The sequence below is a fragment of the Ochotona curzoniae genome, unplaced genomic scaffold, assembly GCF_017591425.1.
Source record: "Ochotona curzoniae isolate NIBS_2020 unplaced genomic scaffold, NIBS_Ocur_1.0 contig_4612, whole genome shotgun sequence".
In the NCBI taxonomy this organism is placed as follows: domain Eukaryota; kingdom Metazoa; phylum Chordata; class Mammalia; order Lagomorpha; family Ochotonidae; genus Ochotona; species Ochotona curzoniae.
In genome coordinates this window covers 1,267,280-1,279,421 of record NW_024466343.1, presented here as the reverse complement: position 1 = coordinate 1,279,421, position 12,142 = coordinate 1,267,280, and the positions used below count along the sequence as shown (strand labels likewise).

Genomic DNA, 12,142 nt, shown 5'->3' with positions numbered 1-12,142 from the left:
AAATCGTTGAACTCACTAGGATAATAAGACGCTGGACTTTATGCTTGGTAAATACTTGGAATGAAAGACTCTCAACTTAATTTGAACTGTGGTAACGCAGCAAGGTGGAGAAATCCACCACTGGGAGAGGGTTTGGGGAGGGGTGGGGGGATTCCCATTGCCCATAACACTGTGTCACATAATGCAATGCAATTAATAAAGAAAAAATAACTAAGTGCTGGGGGCTGCACTGGGTACTCCTCATTGCAGTAGCCCACAATAAGACTATTACATGAACAGGGTTTCTACGGAAGTGCCAGATTCAGTGATACGCATTACTCAATACTTAACTGCAAAGACCTTATGATCTCCTTTTACATAGAATGAAAAAATTCCATGAGGACTTTGCAAAAGCACTCAGCTGCAAGACAGAAAGAGAACCTTCACCCCAAAACAAAGTCTGACCAAGCCCCAATCCTAAACATTAAGTCTCAAGAACCATGAGAAACAAATTTGCTGTTTGAGTCACTCAATTTATATTTGTGAACTGACTAGCACAGCAGGCAACAGACCCCTTGATATTGGCCTTTATTTTTTTAAGATTTATTTATTTAATTTTTTATTGGAAAGGCGGATATACAGAGAGGAGAGAGAGGACAGAGAGGAAGATCTTCCATCCGATGATTCACTCCCCAAGTGAGTGCAACGGCCAATGCTATGCCGGTCCGAAGCCAGGAGCCTCTTCCGGGTCTCCCACGCGTGAGTGTAGGGTCCCATAGCTTTGGGCCGTCCTCGACTGCTTTCCCAGGCCACAGGCAGGGAGCTGGATGGGAAGCAGGGCCGCCGGGATTAGAACCGGCACTCAAGTGGGATCCTGGGCGTGCAAGGCGAGGACCTTAACCACTGCACCATCACGCTGGGTCCGATATTGGCCTTTTAAAATGAAAATGAAGGCATATAAAAACATCCTTTTCTAAAGAAAAATAATAAAGGCCATTAAAAATAAAAGAATGTAGATACTATATGATTTATAACAAAGAATTAATGGAGATGGAAACATTTTCCAGGTGTCTCTGGAAGCCCAGATGCTGAGTAGGTCACATTAAATACTTAGCCACAAGAGATCTGTAATTACCCAAGGTTGACCTCAACATTGTAAATATGTAAAAGATTGAAAAAAGTTTAAAAAAGAAAACATATGAATGATATCAATGAACAGAGCCTTCCTTATGCAACATCTCCAAATGACAGGGCTCTGTGTACATCTAAAGGATTCTGTATCTTGAGAGCCACCTCACACTATTCCCCTGGATTTCCACTGGAAGAAAGCCATTTGTATGATAGTTTCCTACAGTGACAGCTTTCCATGGAATTTGATCCAGAATTCTTGGGCTGGTTCTTATATTGAGTTTGCGGAATAACAGGGAAAGAAATACTCCTTTGTATTCTACAAGTTATCTCTAACATTATCAATCTGACATTGCTGCAAGAATTTTAACTTAATGGCATGTATTTACAACGTGTTCCTTGCCACACATTATTGCTTCTATAAATCGAGGTGGAAAATTGTGTGGAATTGAAATTCTATTATGAAAATATTCCTTCTTGTCTTCAAATAAAAGAGAAATTTGAAATAAGGCCAATCACAGCAAGAGACAGAAAGAGAAATATGGTGCTAAAAGACTACATGCTGTATTCCAAGTATGGCATTATAGTTCGAATGTGTTCCACCAAATTTGTGTATTGAAAACTGAATCCTAGCATTCATATGTCAATGTATTTGGAGATAAATAATTTAATAGGTCATTAGAAATAAAACCTAGAGGATTAGTTGCCCATAACGACGCTAGTAGCTTTATAAGGAGAAGAAAGGAGAGCTGAGAACTGAACTGCTATACTCTCTGTCTCATCATGTGATGCTCTTTGCCATATTATGACACAAAAGAAGTCTCTTATTAGATGCCAGCCCATGCTCTTGCACCTTGCCTCCAGAACTATGAGGTAAACAAATACACATTCTTTGTCAATTACGTGGTCTGTGGTATTGAATATCGCAGCAACATAAAACTGACACACTATATGTCAACTATTTAATACTAATATCTTCCTTAATTTTTAAACAATTGTGTAAGTTAGTCTCTATAACTATCCTTTCTTTTCAGAAAATAAATTGAGTTTTTGATGTAAAAATTAATGTATGAATGCCTATGGTTGGTCATACTGTGTCACACTAGAGCATAAACTCTTTTATGTGTTTCTAGTTAGCAGTCTTAACTACCATGATATGTTACTTCCATTATAAAATGTGTACTAGTTTCCCCTCCTCAGGAAATTAACTTTAAGAGGGAAGTAGTGGTTACTACACCAACAAATGATAATGACTGCCTCTCAGGAAGAAAATAAACTTTTATAGATTTTGCATTTAAATAAATGAAGGTTAATAACTGAGCAACAGTTACATTATGTATTTTATCATGTACATACTATTACCTGGACAGCAACAGGACATGATAGTGGAATCTGTCTATTGCTAGTCTTGTAGAGAAGATAATTTACTATCACTCTGCAACCAATCATATGAGGTAGGCTTGTGGTTTTCAACCTGAACTTGCACCTGAATCTCCTGCAGGGCTTCTAAAACTAAAACTAAACCTTATTGAGTCCTGCTCTAAGAGTTATTGAGTCTGCATTGCAACCCAATCATCTAAAGTTCCAAGTGTTCAGAGGCTGCTGCTCCTGCTCTTCTGTGTAGCACATTATGGCATACATAGCTCAGACCAGGATCCAGAAATCTTTTTCTGTAAAGTATTAGGTAAATAATTTTTCCTTTGTGGGCCATATGGTCTCTATCCCAAAGAATAAACTTGATACTAGAAGAAATTGCTATTGCCATGGTTTGAGGATGTCTCTAAAAGTTTCTTATTGAAAAATAATTGTTGACTAGAGCAGTGTTGGGCAGTAGAGCCTAACAGGAGGTTCTTGGCTCATAGATTGTACAGCTTTCATAAATGTATTGACACCTTTTTAATGGGGATGTGTCCTTGCTCTCACAGAACTGGTTAAGGTCAATTTACTTCTCTGCAACACAAGATGAAATGACACTAACCCTCAGCAGAGACCTAGCAGCCCAATCTTGGGCTTGCCAATTTCCAAGACTCTTCACCAAAAAAGGATTCCCTTGCACACCATCCAGTCATAATATACTCAACGTAAGGTAAAATGTAATAACTGTGTTATAACAAAACATATTTACGAAAACAGGTGCCAGGCTAGACTTCATCACTGAACCATATTGGCCAACCGTTGGCACTGACTAACTTAGTACAAAAACTCAGAAAAGTTGCTTTGTTTATGTTAAAAAGCCTTTCCTGCAGTCACCAGCAGATGTAATCCCAAAAATCTTTTCAAATTTTTAGAATAAAATCTGCAGAACCACCACAGAAACCAAGATGACTGTGCTAAACTAGCATAGAAGAAAAAAAACTACAAGATTTCTTATAAATCTGATAAAATTCTGTTTGTTTGGATGTATCTGTGTTTTACAGACTTTGTTTTCAAAGAATATGAAGTTTATTTTAATTTTCAAGTTTTAGTTGTAATTGATTGCTGTTTGCAGTTTCAGAAAAAGTAAAAACATTGTTTAAAACAAGATTGTCATGTCAAATGACATAGATGTAAACTAATAAGAGTATTTACTGACTTTATAATGATACAAATAAAACAAAACACACTTTGCTTGCTGCAAGTGTGCTTGGCTTTAATATATCTGGCTTTGACCAAAACTATACACTTCAACTGATTTAAAATATCAATATAATTCTAAATGTCTTCTAAAAATACACTTCAATGAACTTATCATATTGGTTTTATTTTTAAGAAATGTAAACTCTTGTAAAACACAAAGTTGACATAAATATTTGTCATAATGGAATGTGACTTACTTTCTTAAAATTAAAATGTGTAAATGTTAATGTAAATGCTGAGTGTTAATATTGTCATTTAAGTAAAATGTTTTGTACAATCTATTTGCGTTAACAAGGTTACAGAAAATTACATATTTTTGCATTTAGTTATGTAAGGATAGATGAAATGAAGTTATGGTTGATATATAGCATTCATGTTTCAAATTTCTGAATTTTGATAAAATTAAATGTTTCTATTTGAAGTGTAAATGTGATTTTCCCCCAGATATTTATTCATTAACTTAATGAAATAGTTTGGAAAAGGTTCTCAGTTTTAAAATGGTAATACTTTGGTGAAACGGAGAATTTACATTTTAACCACATTTCAAAAGTTTGTTTTCTTTAGGATCTTAGAACTGTTAATTTACATGTGTGTGTATATTTGTAAATAACAAAATACATTAAATTTATAAAGCATTTGGTCAATTGTGGATCTGTTTCTAATCTCATTTGAGCATGGAACACAGTCGTCCTTTCAGCATCTTAAAGTACAGGAGGAACCATCTTTACCACAGAATAAAATGGAACAAAGTAGCAACGTTTTAAGCATTTTCATTCAAGTTATATAAATTAACTTGCCTTTCAAAACCAACTCAAACACAAATGTATTGAATACCACTGTTACTCGATTAATCATGTGAACTTCACTCCTTTCATTTCACTATACTACTCATCCAAAGCTCACTAGAACACGGGAAGTCCTATTAGGCATACTTACACTCCTCCTCGGGTCTCTTTCGAAGTGCTGCACGGACCTCTTTACAGGGACTTCTTTGATATTGTGGGGGATTTCTTCCCCTTACTAGGTTCTCCATCCTATAGAACAAAATGAAAAGAGAATTTTAATACACAAGCCTCAATGAAGTTGACAAATTAAATAGTCTAAATTAGGGGCCACAAATTCAAGTATCTACAGAAACAAGTCTGACAGATTTTTTTTTTTTCAGAGCTTCTGACAGGAAAAAAAAAATAAATGACAGGGAAAAGGTGGACATTATGGTGTAGCAGATTAAGTTTGTGGTGCCCATATCCCATAGCCCAGCTACTCAGATTCTATGTTAATTCTTGTAATGTGCCTGGAAGGTGACAAATAATAGCTCAATTATTTATATTCCTCCCATCTACATTGGAGTCTTGGAAAAAATTCCTGTATCCTGGCTTGAGACTGGCATGTACCTGGTTATTTCAGGCACTTGGTAAGTGAACCAAAGATAATAAATGCTTTTCTTTCTGTCTCACCTTTACTCTAGCATTCTGTTTTCAAATCAACGAATCTTTAAAAAAAAAAAAAAAAGAGGACTGGGAGTTGTACAGACTATGGTCTATTGGGGAGCACCTGACTTTTCCAGTGCATTCCAAATTTAACAATTTAAAAACACAATTTGAATAAAGTTCAAAGATTCTCTGGTTAGAGTCTGGTGTGGACCAAATGTTGGTGTTTCGGAGTTTTAAATTGAAGACTTCACTGTGGAGGAATTTAAGGTGAGATCTTTGAAAAGGAATTAGGTATCAAGGAAATCACAATTTTGGGATCTCTTCTGATGGGATTAGTGTCATTATAAGAACGAGCAGAAAGACAAGAATTCAGTTTTCTCACTTATAAATACATAGAAGGAAAGACATTGTGTACAAGACATGAAGAGAGCTTCCACAAAGAACAAAATATGCCAGCACTGGGTCTTGGCGACCTCAGTCTTCAGAACATTATCAATAATTGTTTTGTTTTTCCACATGGTTTATGGTATTGGATCTCCAAGGCCCAACCCAGTTAAACTCTATTAATTGAATGGCAATTACTTGCAAAGAAAACATTTTTATAAACAGTAAAGTATTTTTCAGAAAAAAAAGAATACAGCTTTCAAACAGCACTTCAAGTATCAGTTTTCAAGAGTGAAACTGCTGCTTCTTTTTTTTTATAAAGATTTATTTTTATTATTTTTTCATTGGAAAGGCGGATATACAGAGGAGAGACAGAGAGGAAGATCTTCCATCCGATGATTCACTCCCCAAGTGAGCCGCAACGGCCGATACTATGCCGATCCGAAGCCAGGAGCCTCTTCCGGGTCTCCCACGCGGGTGCAGGTTCCCAAAGCTTTGGGCCGTCCTCAACTGCTTTCCCGGGCCACAGGCAGGGAGCTGGAAGGGAAGCGGGGCTGCCGGGATTAGAACCGGTGCCCATATGGGATCCTGGGCGTGCAAGGCGAGGACCTTTAACCACTTGCGCCACCGGGCCGGGCCCACTGCTGCTTCTTTTTAAGATCATGGCTAGATGAGGAGGGGTTTCTAATCCTAATAACTGTGCCTTCTTGAATATAAAGTTACTCAGTTACCAGGGAAATGGTTTTTATAACTAGAGAAAAATCATCAAAAACCAACTTGAATGAAAAATCTTTAAGAGCTTGTACTCTTTAGTTCATTTCCAAAAAACTTTGAAGGTTTTCACTAATACACATTTTACTGATTTCTATAACATTGAAAAACTATTAAGTTTTTGGATGGATTAATAAATTCACAACGAAATCATGGCATTCATTTATCTTTTTGAAAGCACAGAGCTTGCTTTTTGACATGAGTATCAATATCTTAAGCAAGCTAGTGTTGATAATTGTCCTGGTTGATGGCATCAATTCCATTGAAGACAATATGGTTGAAAATTGAAAATAAAAGCATTCTTGTTTGTTTTCAGGTAACAATTCTTGAGAGTGTGTTGGAAACTCGTCCCAAAGGCCCCGGGGGAGTTTCACTTAAAGATTTTCTATTAACATTAAGAGTCTCAAAGTCAGCCTGCTAGGCACCCTGATTCTCAGAGTGCATTCTAGGGATACCCACCAGCAAATGTGCAGATTGTGTAATGCTGGTCTGGTAGCATGCATTCGATGTCAAAAGTTGCTTCTGAATCTGATGGGCTTAGTTCAGAATCAGACTTTTGGGATAAAATTCACAGTCCATCTCTAAGAATGATTTTAGAAAAAGTTGCTACAAATTTTGTGATTAGTTTTCTCATCAGCTAAGTTACGCTAACACTAGACATCTCATAAGATTGTGACAAGTATTAAATATGTTAACATGCAAAATGGTTTGCATTCTATCACACACATGAGCTTAGCAGACACAGCTATTAGTAACCATAACTACTGCAAATAGAAATAAAACCACACACTATCATTTTACATGCCCATATGTTAGGAAAAATATACAAATTAACCTTTATTTTATGAAGAAAAATGAACAGACAAGACTAATAATGAAAAAATATGCTGTGATCTTTAGAGAACCACAAAATATTCCTGTATATGAATGGGAAATTTTCAGAGGTGAACTTAACAAATATATTCTATTTTTATCAATAAATTTTAAAGAATACTAAGAACACTAAATGTATAAAAGTGGGTCATAAACCTTTTGAAATAAATAAACACTACTAACGTACTGTTCCTTAGAGAATTTGGAGGATATTTCATAATTTTTAGTGACCTTTTGGCTTAACACAATGAAAACATTTAATAAAGTATTGCCCTTTACTGTTTATTTTATTTATTCCGTTGAACAACCTACTCAGAGAACATTTTAAGGATAAGAAAATTAAGGCTCAAAAGTGCTCAGCTCTTGTTCATGACTGCACAGGAAGTAAGAGGTTCAAACAAGGCTTAATCAATCTTCTATTTTGATCATTTTGCAGTTCCTTCTCTCTCTCTTCTTTGTTTATTAAGAAAGAAAAACAAATCTATTTTTATTCATCTAAGAAATAGAAACCATCTACTGGTTCTTTTCCCAAATGTTGAAAAAGCTGGAGCAGGATCAGGCTGAAGCTGGAAGCCAGAGATAAGTTCGCACGCCACACGAACTGCAGAGACTTGATCAGTTGGGCCATTACTGTTTCCTCCCAGCACGTGCATTAGTGCAAGCTGGAGTCAGGAGCAGAGCCAGATCTTAAACCTAGGCATTTGGATAAAGAATGCAGGGTCTTAAATGCTAGACCAAGCACCCCGGCCTTCAAGTTGTTGCTTAATTGATTATACCCATGAATCCTTGTTTACATGTTGGAATTACAGCAGGAGACTGAATGTCTGAGATTTCACTACACAATGTATATAGTCAATGTGATATTAACACATTAATATTCACTTACATATAAATGTTATCTGCGTAAAATATATAACTTCACTACTCTATTGCCAAACACATTTACATACATACATATTTTGCATGTAATTTTGTATAAATGTGCATATTTGATCATTTTGCTATTGTCACTGCTTAAGTTTTCGAGAACTGTCAAGAAGGTAACTGTTCCCAAAGAAATTCGTTATAAATAACATGTTTTTATTGCACACTAATAAGAAAAATATGGCATCATCTTATTTTTTTTAAAATTCTAAATGTTGTATTCATAGGAAAACACTCTTAGAATGCCATTTTTGTGGCATAATAGCTTTGTGTTGTTGGGTGATATTCATATCCAAAATATAACGTTGGGAATTTTATCTTTTTGAGAGTTTACTTCTGGCTATTCGGTTTCTCCCACCACTGTTATGCATGATCCATAGTTTGTATTCAGTGGTTAAACAAATTGATCAACACTGAGATCTTGGAGTATGTCCATGTAAATGCAAAAAATGCTGTTCTTGCTTTTCGCAAGCTTGGCAAGCCACCAGTGGAACTGTGAACAGTTTCAGCAAGGAGAGATGAACTGTGATGACCACAACCAAGACAGATGCTCTGACAAACCACTGAAGAGGCCCTCAAAATGTACCTCACATGTTCAACTGCTGGGACAAGATAAGGGCAGCCAGATTAATATCAAGCAACATGAAACAGAAATCAGAGGGTGTGAGCAAAATTCAGCTAGCTTTCCAAGTCACCTGAAAAGCTTTATACAACTTTCAACCTTCATTTTCAGTAGAATGAAATAAAATCCCTGGTTGATATCTATGTATTTATCTATCTATCTACCTATCTATCTATCTATCTATCTATCTATCTATCTATCTATTCAGACCTTCCTTCCTTCCTTCCTTCTTTCTTTCTTTCTTTCTTTCTTTCTTTCTTTCTTTCTTTCTTTCTTTCTTTCTTTCTTTCTTTCTTTCTTTCTCTCTCTCTCTCTCTCTCTCTCTCTCTTTCTTTCTTTCTTTCTTTCTTTCTTTCTTTCTTTCTTTCTTTCTTTCTTTCTTTCTCTCTGTCAGATAGATACACAGAAGAGAGAGTGGAAGATCTTTCATGTGTTCCTTCACTCCCAAGCAGCCACAATGGCTGTAGCTGAATCGATCCCAACCCAGGAGTTTCTTCTTGCTCTCCCATGTATGTGCAGGTTGCCGAGGCTTTGATGCGTCCTGGACTGCTTTCCCAGGCCACAGGCAGAGAGAGCTGGATGGGAAGCTGAGCTGCAAGGGTTAGAACTGGCGCCCATGTGGGATCCCAGCAATTTAAAGGTGATGATTTTAGCCATTAGGCCACCTCGCCAGGCCAAGACCATCAGAATTCTCTAAAGAAGCAGCACCCACGTGGCTCTCCAGGAGGCTGGGATGCCCTTCTGCCACAAATAGACACTGTGTTTTAATCCTGAATCGTCTGCTTCCAATTTCCTGCAATGCAAACAGTGGTCGGTGGCAGGTGATGGCTCATGCGTTTGATTCTTTGTCACCCACATGGGAGATCTGGAAAGTGTTCCCAACTTCTAGTTCCAGCTTTGCTTAGTTCTAGATATGGGTTCTTAGGCAGCAAACTAACAGATTGGATATTTCTGTTTCTGCCATTATTTCTCCACTTCTGAAATAAATTGTTAGTTGCATACTCAACCAGACACTGAGTTTGAGAAAACCGTAAGTTAATAAAATGTATTGGAGGCAAGTTTAATGTATTCACTTGTGTAACGAAGGTATTTATGAAGGTTTGTGAGGAGACTGTAGTTTAATCAGTTACTAATAAAATGAAAAGAGTAGATAAAAGGGTATGAGCAAAGACTGGCCAAGTTGCTTAAAGATCAGCTAGAGGTACTTGAAGACTGTTCATTTTTAAGGCTGAAAATTTCAGTAATGAAGGGATTTCATAAAGGAGGTTTTTGTCAGGTTCAACTGACCAGAAAACAAGTTTGCACTTACTTGGAGTTGTATTCTGAGATGCACATTGGTTATTAAATGAAGACTGTGAAACTTGAATGTGAAACTATTTATTTAGGAACACAGAAAAAGTACAGAAATTAATGTTTAAATTTATATCTGTTTGACTTTGGAGATATGAGGTATATAATACAATTCAATGTTGGAAATTTTCAAGATCAGTGGAAAGACCATCTACTAACCATCTACAGTTACTGAGAACTTGAAACATGATTAGTACAGCTAAGAAGCTTAACTAGTTATTTTAAAAATTTCAATGAACTTCATTTTCACTTACCACATGTGACCAATGTGTAAGGCAATACCTCATGTTTAGAAGCTTCTGTTCAATACACAGCCGCTGAAATACGTTTCTGTTAGTCTACAAGGAGCAGGGACTATCCAGCATATGGCCAATTGCAGGTTGGACTCAAAATCCAATAAATGTATAGCCGGCAAATTTTTAAGCTGATGATTCTGTAGGGCCTGGAAACTATTACTACAGACATCCAAACAATCCCTGGTAGAATAAAGATTTCCTAGTCCTGTAATTCACAACAGAAATACTTCCTAGAAAAATTAAAATTAGGGTTTAAAAATGAAGTAGCTTTAGCATATCCATACAGAAAGGAAGGAATAGGACTGCTCTATTATTATTGGAAGTAATAATGAGTGATTTGTTCTGTCCTGTTCAGGGAAAGGAAGAATATGGAGATAGAATGCTGTGCTTATGTTTCTTCATAAACACCTAAAACCAAGTGAACTCTCCAGAGGTCCAGATTCCCTGATTTAATATGAGTTCAAGAATAGATGAAATGAATTGAAGATGCAGTGGAGAATGCCTTGCATTAGCACTGAACTGTTGAGGTATTTAAAGAACATCAAGTCTGAAGCAGTGAGCCAAGCCCCAGGCTGGGACTCTGCTGGAAGTGTGCATGTTAAACATACAGCAGTCACTTCTAAGAGTCCCTCAAGTACTAGTGCAGATCCTATTTGAACTGCAAATAACAGTACAAAAGTAATCAATATACAATTATCTTGACCAAATATCGTGAGTTGGTCATTAACAAGGAAAAACTGAAATTTAGCAGCAAGATTATTATAAAAAGAAATTACATAACTACTCCTGCTTACATTGAGTTTGAAATACTTAACAGAGCAGAAAGATAGAGGAGGTTGTCGAGTTGGAAAGGAATCAGAATGCCTGATTTGTAAGATCAGAAGACATCTTAACCAAAGGGAAAAGGATTAGCAATCATTTCAGAGAGGAAAAACATATTGTTACACTTCCATATACTGAGGGAAATAATAAGCACGAAAGTATGACATTCAAGTTTTCATTTTCAAAGAAATAGAACTCAAAATAAGTTCATTAAAGACATAAGAAGTCTATATTCTACTCTAATGCCAACAACGAATCAGAACTGGAATGTAAATAGTATAAAATCTACAGTTTTCTGTCTTATACTAAAAAAAAAAGTTGCACAAAAGGTCAGTAGAAGTAACAAGAAAGTGTATAGCAATGGGATGAAAATCAAACTACTGAAAACATTAGGAAGTTCACTAATCACAAAATTATAGTTTTAACTGATTTTCTTCTCTCCCACTTAAAAATGTTTTTCTACACACCTACAAAGTAATATTGTATTATAAATCTTTTGTAACTATGAAAGTATCATTAACAAATTGAGACAGCATAAGATATATCAAGTTTTTGCTGTTGAAGGTTCTTATAGATATGTATCCATTGGTCATAAAAAGAAATAAGAGGTTGGTGTGGTCATACAGGAAGGCTAAACGTTAACCTGTGGCAACAGCAACCAGTATCTCTGTTTGTTCCTTTTCTGGCTGCTCCATTTCTAATAAAGAGCCCAGGTTATGGTCTGAGATGACAATAGAGGGTTAGTCTTTGGTCCCCGGAACCATTAGAGTCTCAGAAGAAGCTCCTGGCTTTGAATTGGCTCAGCTGTGGCTTTTATGGCCATTTGGAGAGTGATCCAGTGGATGGAAGATCTCTGTCTCTCCTCTCTGTAATTCTGCCTTTGAAATAAAATTAAATACATCTTGGAAATAAAAGGAATAACAATTAAGTTCAATATACTCAAA

At 36.2% G+C, this 12,142-nt stretch overlaps 1 protein-coding gene across 2 annotated transcripts in view; it reads right to left on the bottom strand.

The window, feature by feature from the left end:
- Positions 1–12,142, bottom strand: part of LRRC7 (leucine rich repeat containing 7) — a 444,758-nt gene that overhangs the window by 346,329 nt on the left and 86,287 nt on the right. For both annotated transcript variants that reach the window (XM_040987263.1, XM_040987264.1), the window contains exon 2: positions 4,660–4,757. In XM_040987263.1, coding sequence (XP_040843197.1) covers positions 4,660–4,757 — 98 coding nt within the window. The remainder of the gene's footprint in view (positions 1–4,659; positions 4,758–12,142) is intronic.